Source organism: Carassius auratus, chromosome 14 (assembly GCF_003368295.1).
Source record: "Carassius auratus strain Wakin chromosome 14, ASM336829v1, whole genome shotgun sequence".
NCBI lineage: Eukaryota > Metazoa > Chordata > Actinopteri > Cypriniformes > Cyprinidae > Carassius > Carassius auratus.
In genome coordinates this window covers 19,436,671-19,459,600 of record NC_039256.1, presented here as the reverse complement: position 1 = coordinate 19,459,600, position 22,930 = coordinate 19,436,671, and the positions used below count along the sequence as shown (strand labels likewise).

At 38.1% G+C, this 22,930-nt stretch overlaps 1 protein-coding gene and 1 long non-coding RNA gene across 4 annotated transcripts; both read right to left on the bottom strand.

Moving 5' to 3' along the window:
* Positions 1-27: 27 nt before the first annotated feature.
* LOC113113917 (inositol polyphosphate 5-phosphatase OCRL-1-like) lies at positions 28-16,525 on the bottom strand. Of its 2 annotated transcripts, XM_026280471.1 has the most exons (24): positions 16,032-16,525; positions 15,379-15,458; positions 11,526-11,617; positions 11,244-11,282; positions 10,669-10,782; positions 9,967-10,098; positions 9,632-9,842; positions 9,395-9,553; positions 9,212-9,313; positions 8,918-9,032; positions 8,672-8,788; positions 8,272-8,453; positions 8,052-8,163; positions 7,659-7,768; positions 7,413-7,548; positions 7,229-7,339; positions 6,724-6,889; positions 6,257-6,492; positions 5,692-5,715; positions 4,260-4,376; positions 4,089-4,173; positions 3,583-3,710; positions 2,473-2,584; positions 28-2,388 (listed from the first exon to the last, which is right to left on the bottom strand). In XM_026280471.1, exons 1-24 carry the CDS (start codon positions 16,074-16,076, stop codon positions 2,264-2,266), a joined length of 2,850 nt encoding a protein of 949 aa, XP_026136256.1. In that variant the 5' UTR covers positions 16,077-16,525; the 3' UTR covers positions 28-2,263. The 2 variants fall into 2 exon arrangements, with proteins under 2 accessions (XP_026136256.1, XP_026136257.1); XM_026280472.1 differs by lacking the exon at positions 5,692-5,715.
* Positions 16,526-16,802: 277 nt separating this feature from the next.
* LOC113113919 (uncharacterized) lies at positions 16,803-21,215 on the bottom strand. Of its 2 annotated transcripts, none has more exons than XR_003293650.1 (6): positions 21,116-21,215; positions 19,801-20,005; positions 19,641-19,684; positions 18,830-19,283; positions 18,661-18,732; positions 16,803-17,462 (listed from the first exon to the last, which is right to left on the bottom strand). It is a non-coding gene; the product is annotated as an uncharacterized LOC113113919 (long non-coding RNA). The 2 variants fall into 2 exon arrangements; XR_003293649.1 differs by having other exon boundaries at positions 16,805-17,462; positions 19,641-19,688.
* Positions 21,216-22,930: the final 1,715 nt, after the last annotated feature.

Below are 22,930 nucleotides of genomic sequence, written 5' to 3'. Positions count from 1 at the left end.
AACAAAAAAACCTTTCAAGAAACCCAATAGCGTCATCATATTGTCTTTATTTCATTGAATAAATTAGATGCCCGGCCCCTCCCCACAAATAAAACAAAGTATGTGCAAGTATCCATCTGCAAAGTACCAGAGACATCATTACAAAAACCGAAAGGATATAGAAAGACAGGTCACAACAATAAACAAACAGGCAGGGTGGTGATCACAGCACACCAGAAATCTGTGTAATGGCCATCTGTATTTCTGTTCCTCTGATTCAGTCTTCTGCAATGAGGTCCTCCCTGGAACATCATCTATTGGCAATGAAAAGAATGATATCAGGCGAGAAATGTTTGAATAAGAAAGATGAGGTCCATTGCGGCCCTTCCCAAAGCAGAAATGAGAAAAAACTAAGCCCAACAGAAAACTCAGACACAGGGGGCTTGTAAACATGTCACAGGATGTGAAGAGATTGAGGCATCGGAGATCATTGGATGACTTCAAACCACAGCCAATATCATTCACAGAACATCACTACTTAAGAGTTTTCAACAATCTCAGGAAAAATGAGCAGGAACTGTTACAGCTTGTCACAGGGTCAGTACCTCAAGCACATCTTTGTAACTTATTTAACCCTAAAAGTGTACAGTAGTACATAAAAGGTACGTATTAGGTACTAATATGTAGCTTTTAGGGGTAGATAAGGCACTAAAGATCCTCTTTAAGTGTACTATCACAAGTTTTATGCCTAAAACTACAATTTGTTCACATTTCTGCATAAAACTACAATTTCTGCACATTTTTTTTTTTCTGACAGTAAGGGAGGGCAGAATGAGTTGGTCAGAAAACTTTTTCCAAGTTGCAAGACTCACGCAAAACATTTCCAGTGAGATTTTGAGGAAATGTTGCTAATGGACAGAGGCAACAATGTCACACACATTGTGGGGAAACAGCTTGTGTGGTTTGTGCTACAATAATATTTTAGCATTGGGGGGGATGAATAATACGAGTACAACAGAGGAGACTTCCTCTTTACGCACTGTAGTACTAAACCAGACTGACTGGCACAAGAAGTTAAAAACCAGCAGAATTCTATGAGATCAAGAGAGATAAACTTATGCCGGTATGTCACGACACGGAAACAGAACGTGTAAATGTAACCTGAAACAACACCAACAGAGGACACGAAGACTCTAAACGTACACAAAATCATCCCAGTCTGGGTTAGTTAGTTAACACTCAACATACATATAAATAGAAGGACCACGACTCAGTCTTCATCACAAGACTCGACAGATAAAAGACCAGACCCACTGAGCACATCAGTTAAAATTTTAACGTCTCTGTAACACAACAGGATCCAGAACAGAGAAAGACCTCAAAAGAATACGCTTCAGACCCAGAGTCCAGATCTAATGAAGGCAACCTCATCCCCTTGTTGCCATTATTCAAGGTGACTTAGAATTATGGGTATGGTTGTGCCATCATAACGGACAGAGGAGGAGACCGGAGAGCGTGTTTCTTACAGATAACAGACTTATATTCATCTGTGGAGGACATCCAAATGCAAAATGCTGAGGACAACTGTGTGGGAGACAGAAAAACATAAATAACATGTGCACACCACATTGGACAATACCAGCTGAGTCATCATGATTCAGATCATAGTCCAGACTTCTCCTCCACTCCAAAAGGTAGTCAATTGTCAAATTCCCCATGTAGGAAACAATTCTCTGTCAAGGTCATTTTTTAAGGAGAAAAGGAATAGAGCATGAGACGGATGGAAAAGTGTGCTCTGACGGAGCATTTAACCCAGGCAGCAGCAGTCAACATAGCTTTCCTTTAGTGTAACAAAGTCATGTTTTTGAGTGCCTGTGAGTCACTTCTAACACATTCAGTCAAATCTGCTCGGGAATATTGGATTTGGCATTACAGCACTCTGATCCAGAGGACAAAACCAGAGAAAGTGTGGTTGCACATAGCCTTATAGATGCTACAGTCAAAAAGATGAGGTTTGTAAGGGTTAAAGTGTAGTTATTCATACTACGGAGATAAACTGACACCTATTCATCTGAAGCAGGAACAGAAGAATAACGAAACGTAACCAATGGGCAGTGTCTGTGCAAAACTGTGTGTCAAACTTTCATCATGGAGGCAAGTCAGTCATCTTAGTGCAGGGTGGCCCAAAATTCTCCCAGAAGACCAGCTACAAACAGAATGTCTTTTTGCTCAATCTGAACACCTCTGAGAAAAGGCATGACAACTCATTCCGCGGTCCTCTTCCTCAGTCTTCATCGCCTCCCATTAGGAACCCCAGTATGAAGTCGCTGGCTTTCTGACGGTCGTGTGACGTCTGTTTGCAAGCGAGGTTGGGAGGCGGCCGAACGAGGAGGCTTGCGAAGAGAGTAGCTGGGGAAGAGATACAAGAAGAGATGCAACGGTAATGTACCTGTATGTCTGCAGTCTGCTGGCACTTAAGAAAGTCAGACTCACCTAGGAGGTTGGCGTTCAGGTTGTTGTCAATCGAGTGTTTAAGTAATTCTCTCAGGAAGGCCATCAGGTAGCGGAAAACATTGCGATGGGCTCGTGGGAGCTGAGATATGAGCTGCCATTTAGAGTAAAACAAAGAATTAATCATTAAACTGTATTTCTTGGTTTAAAATAAATTCAGAATCTAAGAATTTCCACTCAGACTTTTGGAAGCTACTCTATATTGGAAGCTTGTGGTTGGATGGTTAAGACATGTATATATTTTATATATACAATACATACTGCATTTTTTATTATTATTAAAAATACAGAACAAAAATGAAATATGGTGAAATATTCTTACAATTTTAAACACTTTTTATAATATGAAATTTTTTTTTCATAGAAAGTTCAATAGATCAGCATTTATTTGAAAACCTGTCATTACTGGTCACTTTTGGTCATTAAATGCTACCCTGCAGAATAAAAGCATAAAATAAAAACAATTAAATAATAATAATAATATATGACCCTGGAACACACAAGGGAACTTTTTTTTTTATTGAGATTTATAGATCAAGATTGAAAATTTTACTTAATTTTAAAATTAATATTTTACTTAATTTTACTTAATATTCTACTGATTTTTGTTACAAAAGAAAAAAATATAATTTTGACCCATACCATGTATTTCTGGCTGTTGTTACAAATTTACCTTTAGACTGGTTTTGAGGCCCAGGGTCACATATTAATAATTAAGGTATAAACTTCAATGAAAAAAATAATCTCTATATACACTTCTGTTTTATATAAATATATATAAAGAAATGCTAAAGTTTACTCTTTGTTTTTGTTGATTATCAAAAACAGCAACTGAACTTCATAGTTTAGACCCAATTGTTAATTCTGTATAAGTTTCATCAACACAGACAATCTCTTACATATAAGCAAAATGGACAATGAAACACACCCAAAGAATCCGAATCAAAACACACTGAATGCAGAAACATAAGGAGAGCTTGTGAAATGGAACTGAAATAAGAACGTACATAGATTGCCAGACCTACCACAAATAGCAAATTAAACACAGTCTTAAACCTACCAATATACTTACTGCCGTGCATGCATGTTTACCTGTTTGCACAGGCGGCTGTCATGAGAGCATTCTAGACAGCGCTGATAGAGTTCATAACACAGCACAGGCTCAGGAAGAGCCTCCAAGAAGATCAATAGTGCTTCGGCAACTGAGTGATTAGAGCCAGCTAACCAACAGTCAAGGAGAACCACGGTGAACAGTGAGAATGCACATTTTAGCATCAGGGAGAGAAAATATGGCAGTGAAAAAAAGGAAAAAGACAGGAGAGAAAAGAAATTACACAGAATCTCCAGGGATGCTCTAGCACAATCACAGTAGGACAGAGGAAACATTCTCAGTCTCTCAGCAGCACAGGGATGAATTATGTGGGAGAGTCCAGCCAATCAGAGCAGTTTTAAAGGGAGCCACTCGGTCACATTCACTCAAATGACAGACATTAGCATTTCTATGCTACGTAACTCTCAGAGCCAATCTATCTGCTGGGAAAAACTTGTCCTTTCCATTTATAAACATATTTTGTATATCTTTTGGTGGGAAAGGATACGGATGGATTCAGGAATGCTGGTGTCCAAGCAGTCAATAATATTTTGTAGTTCTTCTTGCAGGCCAGGGGTCTGAAAAAGGTCCTCCTGTGTGTTAAAAAAAAGAAAAAACTCGTTAGTAATTTAAGATGTGATGGTTAATCATTGGTGGATTGATGCTTTATTTTATTTACCTGCTGGCAGGCCTTGGTGTAGAGGTGATTAACAAGTAACCAGACCTCTTTGGGAATCTTCAGAGGTTTATCCTCGGTTTCTGCACTGTCCAACAAGAAATTCATCCTGGCTTTCTCCTGTGAAATTGAGAAAATTATCACAATCTATATATTGTAGCACTTTCCACTATTTTGGTGTTCCATCATTCAGGTTTTTTTTTTTTTAAAGCACTAGATCCTATATTTTTGTTGAACTATTCTTTCTCAACTGTATTCAACATTTCAAATCATAAAACACTGACATTTACGGAAGTTTAAATAATCTTTAGTTAAGTGAAACTGCATGCTTTTTCGCCAAAATAACCAAAAAAAAAAAAAAATCTTCAAATTGTCACAGTCAGAATTTACATCATTTAAAGAAGTTTTTGAATATTAGAGAAACCATTAACATATTATTTTTACTTATTCTGTATATACACTACCTATTAAAGGTTTAGAGATTTTTAAATGCTTACATTTTTGAAAGCCTCTTCCGATCACCAAAGCTGCATTTATTTGATGCAATAGTGTGAAATATTATTACAATTTGAAATTTCCTATTTTAATATATTTTAAAAGTAATTTATTCCTTTGATGGCAAAGCTGAATTTTCAGCAGCCATTACTTTAGTCTTCAGGATCAAAAATCTTTCTAATAGGTTGATTTGCAGCTCAAGAAACATTATTTTATAATTATTGTTAAAAACTTCTATATAATGTAATATTTATAATGCAATGTTGTTGTTTTTATTTGAACCCTTTTGTGGAAATTGCTTTAAAAAATATAGATGTCTGTTAAGATGGTTCTTGTACAACTTGGAGAATAACCACTTTGTTTAAACTTTAAAGTATATAACACATTATATAATAATTAATCCATGTGATATTTGAAAAAGGGTGACATATAACATTCCTCGCTCTTATACACACACTGAAACATGTTACATGGAGAACAGCTACAGCCCCAACACCACTGAACAATATAAGGGGACTCATGCAATTAGTAAGAATACAACTCATGCTGAGCCACAGAAGCAAAAACAACTCTAAAGAACAGTCAACTCCAAATTACAAACACGGAGTTGTGAGGCTGGTTTCACCATGCTGTGAGCTGCTTTCTCTCTCTACTAATCTAATAGCGCTGGCTGGTGAGCAGTGAGCAGGGTGGGAAAAGGAGGGGCAGCATTCAAGCTGAGAGATTCAAGTGCCAGTGACTTTCATTAGCCTGAACCAGCAGATTGACTGCAGCAAGCTGACCTGTAGGAATGGGCAAGCACATCGAGACACTGTCACACTGGGACAAACATTTAATAACAGGACAAAGTCACCCTCAATTACACATGTAGGTCATGATAATTGCAGCTATCCTATTGTGTAAAATAATAGTCTTTTCCGTGGATGAAGAGGGACTTTACCTTTTCCATGCAGCTATCCTCTCCCTGAGTCATGCAGACCCAGAATGATTGGTCGGAAAGAAGTAGTCAGAGAAGAAAAGAGTAACAGAAATGAGGAGAGATAAGATAATAGAGAAACATTGCGTAATCAGTGAGAACACAGAGCCAGTATTGCATAATCACAGATTAGCATCTTTTAGCAATCAAAGCTTATCACTGAACAGCAGAGATAGAAACAGAAAATAACTAAAGATGATTGCAACTCTCTGAATTACAGAGAATATAGCGGCAAATGGAACAGTTACGAACAGCACGGGTGGTTTGCATGATGACCTATTGCTACTGAAAAACCTGCATCCCATAAAATGTATTCCTGTACATGACTTCCTCATTCTAGCCTCAAATTAGAATCATGTCTAACCTGAACATCTTCTCTTATCTAAAATCTGGAAGCAAAATTCCTTGCCACTCTTTGTCATGACCTTCCACTGGCAAAGAAAGGAAGAAAACAGCTGTGTTTTTGAAATGTCGGCCATTCTGAGGTTCTAATCCATCTAATAAACTGAAGCTGCGGCCTGTGCCTCACCAGATCGATGAGTTTGGTGATGGGTATCTCACGGATGGGCTTCTTCATACGGCACAGGGTCTCTAAAGATGTGCCGAAACAGCAGGGCAGGTAGTTTCCCGCCACAGTGATGAAGTAGTCTTTCCCTCGGTCCAGATGAAGAACCAGGATGTCCTCGATTCTATCCTCACCAGAGTTTAGCAGCGTCACAGAGTCTTTACTTACATACACCTCCAGGAAGATCTCCATTTTCTCATCTGCAAGAAACAGTAATACACAGACTAAATAAAGGATGCTCAGTCTGCACAGGAATCAAACAATTTAAATGACACATATGTTGTTTTTCCAACTATATTTGGGCAGCTGACATGGCAGTCCAGCCATGAAATTGCATTTAAAAAAGGATGTAAAAGGAAGACATTATCAAAAAACTTTGTACTTGTCAACTATAACATTAAATTTGATTTGATGCCATATGAGATACTCACTAGGTTCTAGTACCCCTTCGCTGGGCTCAGCACGAAGCCAGTGCTTACAGTACTGAGAATCATTGAGTTTGGGAATGAAGGCGAATGTGCAAGGGACCTGTCCATCATTAGTGATGAGAAAACTCTGACGCTGGAGCTGACGAAATTTCACATTCTCAAAGCTGAACTATGGGATAAAGAACAGATATAACATGTTTTTGGCAAAGCTGATTAGTGAGAAATCATTCTAATATGCTTATTTGGCACTCAAAACTTTTCTTAGTATGATAAATGTTAAAAAACAGCTGTCCTGCTTAACATTTATGTGGATGCTATGATATATTTAACTGTGCTCAGCCCATAATCCACTCACTGTCCAGAGAAATGCTAAAATAGTGCAAACATTATCAATCTTCCTCTGATATATAGTGGGATCTCAGAAAGCCTGGAGGCAGGCCAGTGGATCAATGCAGAGAGAGTTTGTCAGAGGATACACTCCTCTGTCTGGTTCTCTGTCATTACTCACCTCCCGTCGTGTAAGGGACAAAGAGGGCAGAAAGTCATTTTCCATCCTGTCCATGTCCCGCACAATCTCTTCAAACACCTTCTTGTAGCGCTGGTCAATCACCATCTTCACCTGCAGGACACATAAAATCAATGCAATGCTCTCAACTTCTTTATTGGAGCATGAAGAAAGAAGTAAACCTCACCCCAATACTGAAGAGAGCGCTGACAGGTTTGTGGTCACTGGTCTTCAGCTCCATGTGACTGCGGTATTGAAGCTGCTTCACGCTGCTCCCCCTCCACAGGATACGGTCGCACCAGGCAGGGACTCGACACTTTCCACTGTGGATGACAAATACCAAATCATGAAGTGTCAACCTAATTCTTTTCATTTTAAGGGTCATCAAACAATGATGTATAAAAGTGGAGGTCCTAATCTCTGAGAACTTTACCTTGAGTCCCATTGGTCTGATTTAGCGTCATATTTGTAAGTTGGGATGAAATTAATCTCCCCTTCCATGAAGTCGGTGAAGGCACGTTTAGTAGTTCTCTGAATGTTCAGCTGGCAAAGTGAAACAGAAGATGCTATTAAGAGTGCTTTTAGAACAAAAATGGAAGTCAGTCTATATTTGGCTACTACTGAAAGAAATGCCATATACACACACACCAGAAAAAGCAAAGAGGAAGCAACAAATGATAGCCTAAAACCAGATAAATACAGTGGAGTGCATACGTAAAGAAACCACTGATGAACTCACTTTGAGCTTTTAATAAAACATATTAATAACTAATATTATTAAAATTCTAAAATATTATAAGAAAGTGGCTTCACTGAAAGGTCTCACCTGATCATACTCCTGAAGCCTCCTTAGCTCTTTTACCTCAATAAGTCTTTTTACCTCCCCAGCTTCAGGCAAACATAGCCTGTAGTTGAGATCTCCAAGCCAAATCACCACACTTAAGAGAGGAAATCATAACAACTGAATCATTTAAATACTGAGCCAATATTAGCTTTAAAGCTTTAAGGAAATCAGCTTCAAAATGGCTTCACTGGATAACACTCACTCATGTTTGACTATACTGAGAGGGGGGTATTCCAGCAGGTGGAAACTCATGCGGGCACATATGTCTTTGTAGTCCTGGTTCCGCCGCTCATAGTCTTCCACATGAGCTGCCAAGTGAGAGTTTACGAAGCAGAAGCTGGTATTATGGAACACAAAACGCACTGCTACTCCGCCTTTATTCCCCTAAAATAATGGAGTAATAAAAGAGGGTTAACGGATACTGATCTACTGATAGAAGGGATATAGCATATTCGTTTTGTGGTCATTTCTGTAATCTACACCACTCTAAGATTACACCATAAGCAAAGACAATAAAAGATACACATTATATGCCAAGCGATAGGCTAAAGGTACTTCCTGTTTTGACAAACCACTACCTATTGTTACAAATTCAAATGTACCATTTTATTCATGAGGCCAGTTCCAACAGACTCTGAAGCCACCTCTCGAATGTGTTGTTTGTGCTCCTTGTTGACATACACCACCAACATCATTCCCACTAGGCGAATGATACGGATCTGACAGCGAAGACAGGATGCAGAGCCTCATTAAAGGTTCACATGAAATCAAAACAAGCACCACATACTTTCTTCAGCTGACCACAGGAAAGACTAGACTGTCCTTTGCATTTTAAATGTTGAACACACCCGTTTGTATCTGGCTTTAGGATGGAGGCTTCTCTCTACTGCATCAACCCATAACTGTTCTTTGGATGAGTCCATATAGAGAAAGGCCTCTGTGCTCAGGTCCAGCTCCTGAAATCTGCCGGAAAACAGAACAAATCAACATGAACATAATCAACGAAAATACGAATGGACAATTAATAAATGTACAACAAGCTTTTAAGGGTGAAATATTTATGCCTGTCCCACTGGAGTCACAAAACTGCAGCTATAATGACTGTTTTCAAACAGGTTTCCCCATGCTCCAAAAGGACTCACCCCAGTGCGTAGACATCTGGAGGGTCCGGGTCACAGCACAGCCAGGGCTCAAGACTGCTGTCAGGAGACTGACCATTCACATTCCACGTGCCAATAAAGAACCTGTAAAACAGCAACTCAATTAAATACCAGGAATCAGTCTAAATAAAATCAATGACACGTTTCCAGGCATGTTACATTTACCTGAAGTTCTTAATATCCACATATTCTTTCTCCTTCTTGCTGAGGCGATACTTGAGCAAGCCTTCCCTTGACCCTATGTGGGTGCCCATCATGGCCTGTCTCATTGTGTAGTTGGACGGGCTGTCAGACCAGGAACTGGAACGGTCTACAGACTGAAATCTGTAACGACAAACAGCATTTCAGTTCAACCCAGCTGAAAACCTATAGGCTTCTGCATTTAAGACCAGTAGCACTCACTCATTTCTGACAGGTGTGGAGTTCTGCGCAGATGGTGGCCTTTCTTTGGTGGATGGGCCTGCTGCGTGATTAGTCGATGGTGTATATGTGCCCTTCCGAGGGGGAAGAGGAGGCAGTGGTGGAGGAGGTGCCCCTCGTTGTGCCACTGTACGGTTTTTCTGGTTCTTCTTCTGTTCAAAGCCAAAATCCGTGGCCATTGAGAGGGCGGAGTCTTTAAACAGAGAGGAACAGACCAGCAGGATTATAAATAACAATGCCTTCACTGGCAACTACTGACTACAGTGTTTCTGACCATGTAATCCAATGTATTTTGTGAGATATTTATATTTCCATACCTGTTTTTAAGGGCTTTACTAAAGTGCTATTGCTGATGTTATTTGAGGTGGATTTGGAGGTTCCTCTTTGAGGTGGGACTGGAACAGGTACAACAGGCTCCATCTTTCTGGGCGGTAAACTCCTCTTCTCAGCTATAGATGGGCCATTGAACAGTGAGGTTTAATGTATTTACACATTAGTGAATGGTTTTCAAAATTTCTTCAGCAGTGGAGAATGTTTATTATTGTCACAGTTTTAGTACAGGCAGCTCTACTACTAATCTTATTTTCAATCTCCTTATAAAACACATGAAAATCTTTGATTAAAAATCTGTAATTCTTTTCTACATTATGTTTTTTTAGTTATCTTACCATCAGTAATTAATAATTTTGAAGTATTACTGACAGTGTCTTGTAAAGGCAGGAATACACTACACTATTTTTGTCCCAATTTGCAGCCTGGACAATGCTTAGGTGACGAAAGTCAAAGTCTGCAAAAGTCGAAAGGACAAAAGTCAGAAAACAAAGACGATCCCAAAAATAAACTAAAGTGTTATGAGTCAAACTTTCCGTCTGACAATAAGGTCAAATTCTTCCAGGAAGCAGTCATTACAACAAACCTATAAATCTGGGTGTTGGTTAACCTGGTAAATAAATTATTATAGTTAATAAATAAGAAATGTGGCTTGATGTTTGTGGCTGCATCCTGTGCAGGGGTATCACCTTGCTGTTTGGCTTTCGTCACATGCTGCAAGAAGGACTGAGTGTGAATGTCATCCTGCAGCTCCAGCAGAAGCTCTGGTGTTTGCTCGCCTTGAAGATGAATCCGTAACGTGGCTGTTGAAGAACATTTTGTCAAATATTTACATCCAAACATTACAGCTATGCATTTTATTCTTTAGAAAAAGCACTTTGCTTAAGTGAATCATTTAATAAATATACAAAGCATTATGCATTAAGAAACCTGCCAAAGTATACAAATCACATAAAAAATAGAGCATATAAACTCCAACCATTTCATATAATTACATGTACATTTCATACAGAAATGTAATTAATTAGATTAAGAGTAGCAATGAGCTGCTTAATCTGAATGCTGCTACAATAAGCTCCTTACGGCCAGATAGATATGACTCAACTGTAAATTATGTAACAATTATTTGAAATACACTTGATTTGTATTCTATGCTGATGTAATTGACCAAAAACGCTATACACAACTGACTAAAACACTTAGTAAAATGGCTATGAATCAAACAAATATAAGAATTTAAAACAAAAGGCTAATTAAAACTTACAGTCAATTGAGAGGTCAATAAGAAGTGCTTCTTCAGCCTCTAAAATAGGAAAATAAAGAAAGTCAGAGAAAGATTTTAAGAGGACTGGACCAGGAAATATAAAACATAACCAAATGATTTTCAAATATTTGATAAGGAGAAGGAGATTTCATCATTCAAAACTCCTCACTGATAGAGACCAAAGGTGAGATTTAACAGGCAGAAAATATTATAGTGAGGGCAAATGCATTTACAGTGTTACAAAGTCCTTCTGTAAAATATATACAGCCATTAGAAGCTTACCTCGAACTAACTGAAATTTTTTATTGATGGGGATGGACAGCTGGGGCACTGGGCTTAATACAATTGCTTCAGGGTTTGCCAGAATATCCAACCTAATAACAAGAGATCCATCCATGAAATGTCATAAGAATGCATAACCTTTCTCAAATCGCTTCACAAAGTCATTTTATTTATGTATGTATGTATGGATGTACATTATATATATATATATATATATATATATATATATATATATATATATATATATATTTTTTTTTTTTTTTTTCAAAGAAACACACTAAAAAAAAAATTATAATAACACCACTTTTGTTAACTTTTTATGTTAACGATGCAGAACAGTGTTTTGTACACAACCCTCTACAGACATATTGGCAACTGAATCGCCATTGGCTAATACATTTTTTAGTTTACTGAAACAAAACTGATATATTAAATATTTGTGGAGGAAATTTTATTTTTGTTTTAAATATTAATATTATTTGACTCACTGTACTAAAGTGTGTTCTTTAGACTGTCTCGACATGCTTCCATTGGCTGCAGTATGTTTGAGTTTTGGATGAGGTGAGAGATGATAGGAAATCTATTTGTGTGTGTGTGCAAGACAGGTTTGAGAATTTTTATTTTATTTTAGTTTCTTAGACATCCTGACTACTTTGTAATGCAAAATGATTTGCATGAAATGCTTTGAAACTCATCTGGAGGACATAGTTGAACACCTTAAATGGACATATATGTTGAATATGCATTATGAATGGATGAGATCAAAGCATCCGCATTTGATGAAGGTATAAATGTGAAGTTGGGGTGTTTCCTTTTTGGTCTAACTTTGCAGTCAACTTGGATGATTGTCACCTTTTTACTCACAAGAAAATAAATATTCAAAATACTTTTGTCTCATACCTTTATTAAAATGGAAAACTGCTACAATTTTACAAACACGTTTGTAAAACTTTTGAACGGTATCGCTCACATTTCCGCTATGGTCCAGCATAATCTTATCTCATCAAAAATGTAGCTTCCGAATGTAGAGGGAAGCTTATGGAAATGCAGCAAGCTAAATGCACATTGGAGGGCTAATTTCAGACCATATTTCACTCTCTGATAATAACAGTGCCAACTCCAGGGCATCAGGTTCCTCTCAAAGTGGTCATACCTCCATTTCGCTTCATGGGAAATTCAATTACAGTGGATTATTGGAAAAACCTTCAGATTTCACTGTCTGAGTGTGCCATGCGAACGCATGGGGCAAGACTAGAACCCCTCTGTGCTGCCAGTGAGCCCCTCTCATTCAGTCTCAGAAGACAATAATTGCTATAATGGATGCTGTTGCCAGGAAACGCAGCACTCATGAACAAGGGAAATTCTGCCTAGACTTACTAAGCAATCTCACATTCAATCAATACAAATAATAGCCCAGTGTAGGGATGATGGATATCATCTGCTCTTGCCAAAAATATTTCCTTATTCTCCGAGGTTAAACTGTGGAACCCGCTCACATTAACACTTCACTAGTCTCAGTGAAGAAGTCAAGCCCACGGACTGTTGGCTGAATGTCTGATGCATATGGCACACAAAAGTGGAAACAACTGTGACAACGACTGCTTATCAGGATCAATAAATGCTGGATTTTCAAAAGTATGTGAAATATTTCAAGTTCGCAGCACAGAACCTTTAAAATATGTCAGAGAGTTTTACACATCAGTCTGTTATTGTGGAGACATTTCCATGCCTCAAAACGTGACGATGAACGAAACTAACTGTGATTGGTGGATTGACATGTCGGTCAAACGGCCTCATGGGTGGACCTTGGACAATGAAAGCTGCCATAGACTAAAGTTTCACTGACAAACACAGCTCAAAATTGTTACTCCCTATCTACCCCAAAGGTCTGTCAGGCTAAATGAAACATAATATACTTTTATGAGCTGGTTACACTTCCTATGGGGACTTCCTGGGGAAGCTGTGGCTTAATGGTTAGAGAGTTTGACTCCTAACCCTAAGGTTGTGGGTTTGAGTCTCGGGCCGGCAATACCTCGTCTGAGGTGCCCTTAAGCAAGGCACCAAACCCCTCACTGCTCCCTGGGTGCCGGAGCATAAATGGCTACCCACTGCTCCGGGGGTGTGTGTGTGCACTTTTTGGTTAAATACAGAACACAAATTCTAAGTATGGGTCACCACACTTGGCTGTATGTCACATCACTTTCACTTTTTTTTCCACTATGATCTAAACAAAGATGTTCTTGCAGTTCAGGTTAAAGGGACAGTTCACCATAAAATGAAAATTCTGTCTATTCATGCATGCACAAGTTTCCTCAATAACCAAATTAGGTTTGTTCTTATACTCAATTATCAATATTTATATGTGAAATTACTTTGTTGCTCTAACGCAGTGGTTCCCAATCCTGGCCCAACATTGCATGTTTCTGACAGGTTTTTTTTATCTGACATGTTTGAGGTCTTGAAGTTTTTACTAATGAGCTGATAAGTTGAATTAGGTGTGCATAACTACCTGCAGAAGAAATCTGCATAAAAGTTTTCAATGCATACTTTTACATCTAGTGCCTAATGCGTCAGTCAATGAACGCTTCCTCATGCAGGACTGAAATATCAAATGTGTACACTGTTCTTATTGTTAGGAGAACCTATTCATTACACAACATAACATTTTTGACCTCTTTTGCCCAGTCAGTTCTTGAGCTTTGAGTAAAGCTGAGTGTGTACAGTTTTAATGCAGTTAAAGAGTTTGTGTGCTCATGTGAGGCTTATTAGGCTCTAGGACACTGAGGTGGAATGCAGGATAATGAGCAGCAGACTGGCATCCACCACACACAACGAAAGCCACACTGCCTCACTGCACAATCTTTCACAGAGTATTCTCACATCTAATTCTTTCACATTCACATTTCTGGGGTTCTCGGAAGCAGAAGTTGTCACAGTTGGGTAAACCAGCAGTGAATAAGAAACTACAACAAATATAATTTTTGCATTCTCAATTTCTCCAACAGAAAAAAACTAAACAAAAATCCATGATAGTGTTTCCAAGACTTTGCAAAAGAGGATAATAATACAAAGAACTAAATTATTGCAGAAAGACGTCTAGCAGATGTGTTAATGTTTTAATAAAACATAACACACAAAATACTGTTAGAAATGTATTCAAGATATTCAAGATCTCTGAGAATAGCTTAACTTTCAGGGCTGCCAATCAAGAATTTCACACAGGAAGAGCAAAGTTGGCACACCACAGTTCAAAATGTAGAAAAATACTTATGTTCTGACCACGTGACATTTCGAGCCTAACATGTCTGATGAAAAGCTTTTAGGCTCGAAATGTCACCTCGACTGTGAATTGTTTCTACTTTTGGGGCTGTGGTGTACCAACTTTGCGCTTCCCGTTTTAAATTTTCTGCTAATCAAGAATAACATACATCAGCCTGAATGAGTGAGATATATCTAGTAAGTATCCTACTATATGTAAAGACCATCAGATGTAAAAATAAATAGCAGGCTGTTAAAAGCCAGCTGCATTCTCAAAATAGAGATGCTCATCAGATAGCTAGCAATTAGATGGACTGTGTTGATGGGTTTGGTTGCTAATAATGACAAAAAGGCCAAAAACGAAAACACAATTGTCAATGTAATAACACAGACAAGGCAGTAGCAATGAATCCACCTGACAGAATGAGCGGTTAAGTCTAACAGAAACTGAACAGCTGCTCTGATGCTCATGTTTCCCAAGCTTTAAAATTAACTTTTGCAACTAATCACATTATACACATTGTTTGGTATAACAGTTAAGACGTGTAAAATGTGAAATAGAAAACTGGGTCAAATAAACAGAGAGGCTACTTACTTGAACTGTCCAGAACACTCTAACAGGGACAGGAGTCTTGGTTCTTTTTGTCCATTTCTGAGCACATGTCCTCTAACGGTCTGAAAAAAATCACTGTCAAGGATTCAATTGGATAGCTGGAGGCAGAGGGAATGGGATAAGGGTGGAAAGTGTGACGCCTCATGGCTCTCCAGTGCTTGCTCCCTCCCTCAAAATATAAAAAAACTTGATGGACTTTATATAAGTTCATTAGGTAAGTCATAAAACAATCCCCATCATACTTCAAGATATATATAAAAATCACTAAAAGCTCTATTTTCATAATAAACTGCATCTATGATGTTATACCTTACAGACACATCATATCAAGTGAAATAACAATGTCACGCAATGATGTGCAAGTTATAGAAATAAGAAATACGAGTATGTTTTGATAAACAAAACGCTTAAGTTACCACGAGACACTTGCGTAACTTCTGTCTGACACAAGAGAGAAAACGACAGCTGAAATGACATTTGTACTCGGTGTAGCCTCTTTTAATACACTAGCAACCCGAAAATCCATGTTATTTTTTACCATTACAGCTAGGCTAACAGCTACATGACTTTAAAAGAGACAGCTACTGCTCCATACAAAATGAAAACGAACAACCGAGCTATCAAATAAAGGATACGGCCAAACACTTGCTATCGCATATCCCGAATGAAGAAGACTCCATCGCGAATGTTGTTAAATGGGTTGAATTAAAGCCGTCAGGCGACTAGCTTACAAGCTAAACATTCAACTCGGCGCGACTGTTTTCTGATGTCAGGCTCCACCTCTCGACGCGCGTGCCGGGCTGCTGGCCTTTCTTCCGGGGAGCTTGAGAAACGATTGATCGCTTGCTCGGGAAAAATTTAGCTTGCAAAACGGGTTTTGAATAAACACGGGTGGGGAAAAACAATCAGTGTGCACCCGCTCTTCCAAACAGAAGTGACGTAAGAGTGCGATTCAGCTCGTGAGACGGAGTCACTAAACTCCAGAGAAAACGACAGCCATTTAATGAGTGTATATCGAATTTGGGGCTAAACAGGGATGACAGTTGTGTTGTCGCGTAAATAGGTCAATGACATCTCGAGTGATGTTCTGCTTTACGTTTGTAAAATATGTAGCAAGACACAACCGGTCAAGTATGGGTTCCGAGATCATCATCACCGCGCTGTCCCGGACGCAACAACATCACTGGGGTGTGTTATGCACTTCTCAGGGATGTCATACATGCTCCACTTTTTCGCATTACTGTGTGAAAACACATAAGCTTTACGACGCACTTTTAAATATTGACTGCATAGTTTCTGTTAAAACACTCCCATTAATCGGATAGCCTAGTTGTTGCTAAATCTGAATAAAGGGATATATTGATCTTTTGCTTGCGTTATGTTTCTGTGTGTTGCAAGTATATTATTATTTCAGTAGCCTACTACCCAGAACATATGTTTTCAGATAATAAAAAAATCAAGCCAAATTCCACCTGGATGGCTGTTTGATAAGCATACAATTATTTTATTTGTAATGTGCACACCAAAGAAAACCTATCATAGACTTCCGTCCCCATTCATTAAAAAAAAACTGTTTGAATTATTAATGACAAAAACATCAGCAGGTGGCCTTGATTTCAATGTCACAATCTACATCACACATTTAAGAAAATGTAATCTTGGACTTCACTCATGTTAAATCATGTAATTATTGCTTCTTTTAATAAGGAAAACAGTCAGATAAGAAGAAAACATCCAGATTAAGCAGATGATGTTTTGATTTTGTGCATGGCATAAGGACTGGAGTTGATATGAGGCCAGATGCCTCCATTGGGCATCTCAGGTTTGTCCTCATCCTTTCTCTCCTCCATCACCAATGTCATTATCATCTCTGGGTTGAACACGTCTGGTGTGCGGTAAGGGCATACGAGGTGGCGAAAAGGTGGGAGGACTTGAGCTCATCTCCTAGCTCAGAGGCAAGGTCTTTCAGATCTCTAATCAGGGTGGATCTGAGACTGAACACAGCAAAAAGAACAGACCAGCACAGATACCAGAGACAAAGTATAAAGCCACTGTCTCTGGAAGACCTTGGAGAAAAAAAAGGCCAAGATGAAGAAAATTAAATTTAATAAACAATATCAACAACATAAATAACAAGAGGATAAATCAAGTAGTAAGATACTTCCACATTTAGTATATGAGAAGGCCAATGCTGACTGCTGATGTTAGCAAGCTATGAAGAAAAATATAGTCATTCATATACTTGTTTATTCTCCAAGGCTTTGGCACTTGTATGTAGTTTACATGCATGCATGTTACTGATATGTATGCTGTAGATAATAAGATTCATGTGTACATTTTAAAATGAAACAAAAAGTTGATCATAAAAAAGAAAGATGAATAATATTAAGTATAAAAATGGCATCTAATCATTTGAACATTCTTGGATCAGACCAAAATATTTCCAAAGAGTTGGTGAAAATGTTTTGTGGTCTGGACACACCAGGACCAGTTTACCACCCTCCTGTGAAGGGGGAAGACGGGATTGGATCCAGCAGTCAGAAAGACCATCAACAACTTATGACTTGCAGTTCTGTTATATAGCTGAGTCATGTGCAGTTGTGGTCAAACACTTACATACTGCTTTAAAGAAATGTTAAGATAACAAGGATAATAAAATGCATTTTTATTTAGTAAAAATAATCTCTTAATGCCTTGTGTTGCCTTTTTGAGCATAAGTGATTGTTTCACTTTTGCAATAATTGATTATGAATCCCTCAGTGAGAAAAGATGGATCTCAAAGTCATAGTCATTGCTGGAAAGGGTGGAGAAGATTCTGGTAAGTTGAAGAACAGTGGGCAGCTTTACTGCTCAGAACAATCAATGGATTCATAAACAATTATCATAAAACAAAACACAGTCATGGTTCATCCAGGCAACAACACAGTATTAAGAATCAAGAGTATGTAATCTTCTTCAAAAATGTAGCTATTATTTTGTTCTGTGGACTATATGTATACACCTATAAAGTAAAATAAATAAATAAATAAAACATGCAATTTTTATGTCCTCTTTTATTTTGTTGAAACTATTAAGATTTTGCAGATTCTGCAAGGTGATTTAAAACTTTTGACCGCAGTGTAATTTTTTTCCTATGCAATAATCAATCATGGAATGAGTCACAGTTATTAGGTTGAAGATATCTTTTTAACACAAGCTAGCTTATTAAAATTTTTATTAGATTAGCAACAAAGAGAATTTCCACTATATAATTATTTTTCTTACCATGTGTATAATCAGAGAGCAAGAACAGATCTATGTTTCCACGTCCAATATCTTCTAGTAGATAACGTGGTACTAAAAGCACAACAAAAAAGTAAATCTTTTTATGACTGCTTCAACATTAATAAATAAGCTAGTAGATTGTAGTTTCTCTTAACCTTCTAAAACTCACCGTAGGTGAAGGAGACTCACATGTGCTTTTTGGTCCCAGGGAAACAGGGGTCTCCAAATTTGTGAGCATTAGTCAGTACAGAGCAGATTGTCCTGCCATGACATTTCCTTGACACCCTCCTCAAGGTTGACGGAGACAAGCACTCTAATAGAAAACAAGCATTTAAGCATAGTCTCATATAATATGATCTCTGTTCTACTTTGTACAATGGGAAAAAAGGATTTGAACATAATTTGCCGCCTCTGCTGTTGTAGCCAAACCTTCCCACTAGATGGGAGAAGTGAGTTATTTCAGTCTCAGACTTATATCTAGTTTTGATTTAGTCTCTTGAGGGCACTCAAGGCTGTCATGCTCCAGGTGACCAAAGTGGCTGAATAGATTGCCAAAACTGTGTCATTCTTACAGGCCAACTTCATTCGCTAAGTCTCACACACCGTTCTCGAACGATGATGCTCTGTGGAGAGGAGAAACTCATTAGGTGTGTGAAAAACAAGATCTATCGAATCTGATTGAAAAGATGCAAGCGTATATTTGATTATTCTGGTCCTATTTATCAGACTATTCCAGGACACTTTCAATTAGATTGTAATTCATTTGGATCAAGCTCAGTTGACAGAGGTGTTAACAAGCCTTTTTAATCCAAAGAGGCATCAATATGATCATCTGGGTGCATGTAAATGTAGAAGTCATGGTTGGTTACAAAATATTGCTGAAGCACAAATATAGGTTTGTCACCAGGCTTGCACTTGTAGGAGACAATGATGTATTTGCTGGTTTCAGGGCAGGGATCTTGACCAAACACAGGACTCACCACAGGAATCTGACACTCCCGCCGATCCTGGCACTCAGATAACACTTTCTAGACATAAAAACAAACACATTCTGACTGAAATTCATAAATTATGATGAGTTCCAAAGATTTTTATTTTGTCTCTGGAATTAAAGTATGAGTAAATCCAGATCAAAGATACCTGAATGGCTGTGGTTGATGTACAGTCTGTGTTTTCCTCTGTTATGTTTGGGGTTGTGTGTGTGCATAGATATGGACTTGGAACACGGCGTCCATAAAATACACTTAGAGAACAGCCACAGATGTTCTGGTGGAGCATCTGATGGACAGCGTCTCTCCATCACACGCATGGGCAGTGTGGTTCTTCAGGATCCTGTGGAGGTAATCTAAGAGGAAAATATATGCAGACATCACTTGCAGACAAAACATCAGTTGAGCGTCACTACTGCTGAGATAAAGGCCTTTCACTCCTCAGTGTACAAACAAGTTATTGTGAATGCATTTAGAAAACAGCACTGTAGACCACAACTAATGTGTACTGATTCTATAAGCCCGTTGTATAGTGCAAATCCAGCAGAATGACAATAGGCAAACCAACTCCCTCACTTATCTAATCTTGCGAGGTGTGGCTGACATTAAAACTTTGTGATGCAGAAATCTCTTCTCGGGTTTCTCCTGCAACTACTGTTTCAATCTTTCAAATAAAGTACTACAATAACTGGTCTGGAACCCTGGAGGACTGAGAACTGGAGAAAACATAAATGAGGGATCCTGTAGAAAATTTCCTTTTCTTGAGGCTTTTTCCTTTTTCTTATCCTCCAATTTTCCATGCAGCTCAGGTTACTAGACTGTTACTTTCTAAACATGCAGGGCTCCATTCCTTCACTGGACCATATCCATGAGCATTCAATGAGAAGGAACTGGATCAGTGGCTATTGTAATGTTTGGCCTGTACCTCTCTCATTCCGGATCTGCATAGCCCACTGTTATGCAGTGCCAGGCACAGACACTCTCACAAATAAACACAATGAGCTATTCTCGGCTGATACTTGAAGCCACTATACAGGACAACTGAATTACAAAGCCAACATTTGTCAGGGACACTTAAATGCTGACTTTTATGGTACAATGATGACACAAACACTGCAGCTGGCTCCATATTTGGTGATTCTAATGTCTTTTGAAGTCCAAAATATAGTGCATTTTGCACACCTTCAGACTATATGTTACATAAATTATTTGTCTTTAGTTCAGAATGGGTTAATGAAGATAACTGCCTTCCTACTGTATATGGACTGTTCTCAAACAATGGAGGAGGATGGGACAGTTTTGTGACCCTAACACGCATCTCTCTTAAGCTGATACACTACAGATTGTTGACAAGGACTGAATAAAAGACAAAATACAGAATGTTCTCTTTCCTTTCAAAGGGCCGCTCCAAGACAACATGCTGAATTTCATCTATAACAGCCACAAAATCAGGGAAAAACACTTACCAAAGAAATCTGGAGCTAATGAGGTTTGCCTTGTGTTGACAGCTAGGACGACGGAGAGGAAACACCAGGACCAACAAGAGCTCCATGAAGACATATGCACATTACAAAGCGCTGTAATTTTTAACTAGAAGAAGTTGTTTGGCTGTTTACTGCCCTCTGACTTCTTGACCAGGAGAAAGGGGTCAACGGTGGAATTGTGCTGACAGGAGAACAAGCACTCATTCAACAGCATTGACACTGACACACATTTGTGTCACACACTAATTAGATGGTTATCATGCTTGTTTTCCATTTATTTATTAAAGACAGAGTTCACATGTCTGTTTTTAATAAGCAACCCTGATTTTTACCCTGATGATAATGATTTTTTTCCCCATTCAAACATACAGCACAGATCTAAATCAGAATTCTAGTATTATTTAAAAGTCAAAATATTAAATTAACCTTAATCTGAAAAGGACATTAGTGTAAGATATTAAGATTTGTGTCATATACATTGACCTCAAATGTTTTAATACTGTATATTTTAAAATGCATTTAATAATAAAATACACATTTATATGATAAATAATTCAAAATATGTTACTAATATTTAGTAATAAATATAATATAATCTAAAGTTTGACTTAATTTTCTTGTTTTAGGCATATATCATAAAACTATATACTTAAAACAAGACAAAAAAAAAAACATTTGCTGCTGGGGTAAGAAAAATCTATATAAGATAAGATATTTTATTTGTGTATGAAATAAATAGATATTTATCAGCAAGGATGCATACGATCAAAAGTGACAAAGTACAAATTATTTCTTTTTAAATAAAATGAGTGATGTTGAAAATTTTTGCTTTGGCAACAGAGGAATAAATTCTATTGTAAAATGTATTAATAAGTTATCTTAAATTGTAAAATGAAAGTGAAAGTGACGTACAGCCAAGTATGGTGACCCATACTCAGAATTCATGCCCTGCATTTAATCCATCCAAAGTGCACACACACACACCGTGAATACACACAGCACTGAACACACACACAATGTGAACACACACCCGGAGCAGGGGGAAGCCATTTATGCTGCAGCGCCTGGGGAGCAGTTGGAGGTTCAGTGCCTTGCTCAAGGGATCCTCAGTCATGGTATTGCCGGCCCGAGACTCAAACCCACAACCCTAGGGTTAGAAGTTAAACACTCTAACCACTAGGCCACGACTTCCCCAATATTTTTACAATATTACTGTATTTTTTATCAAATAGCATCAAAATTAGAGTATAATCAGTAATATCGTCTTATTGAAAAGATGTCTTTCAAAAACAAAATCTTAAGAGGTTTAGATTTAGTGTTTAGCATTTATTTATTTATTTTTGCATTTTTATCATCCATTAAATCAGATTTCTCCCCAAGAAAAAAAACTCAAACCAAGAAATGATATTAGCTGAGCGTGAGTATTTAGTTTCCTTTGCTCTCATGATCAACATTTGGGGTTCTGTTTCGAGAGATAAAGCAAGGATTTTCCCACTGTGTGTTCCCAGCTGCTGGATGTCCTGTAGATAGGCTATCATCTGAGGATAAGTGCTTCCTCTCTCAGCCTACAGAAGAGATGTCAGTGGTTAGTGAGTGTGTCACATTTCCGTATTATAGAAACACTAGAAAAAGCAACTTTGCCACCATAGCAACTAAATACACATAGCTGGAAATAAGTCTTGAGTCAGTCTGCTGTCTTTATAAGTACGTTATCTGAACATGTGCTGCCTATTCAGCAGAAGACACAAAATGTGTAGGACTCTCTATATGCTGTGTCTTAGCTTTCTCAGCAATTTG

What these genes read in the sequence shown, in the direction of transcription:
- LOC113113917 (XM_026280471.1), bottom strand. Translation starts at nt 16,076, where the DNA reads ATGGAGTCTTCTTCATTCGGGATATGCGATAGCAAGTGTTTGGCC. An exon ending in TCAGACCAATGGGACTCAAG is followed by an intron (nt 7,549 to 7,658) that starts GTAAAGTTCTCA and finishes TGTCATCCACAG; the next exon opens with TGGAAAGTGTCGAGTCCCTG. An exon ending in ACAGCCGCCTGTGCAAACAG is followed by an intron (nt 2,585 to 3,582) that starts GTAAACATGCAT and finishes TCTAAATGGCAG; the next exon opens with CTCATATCTCAGCTCCCACG.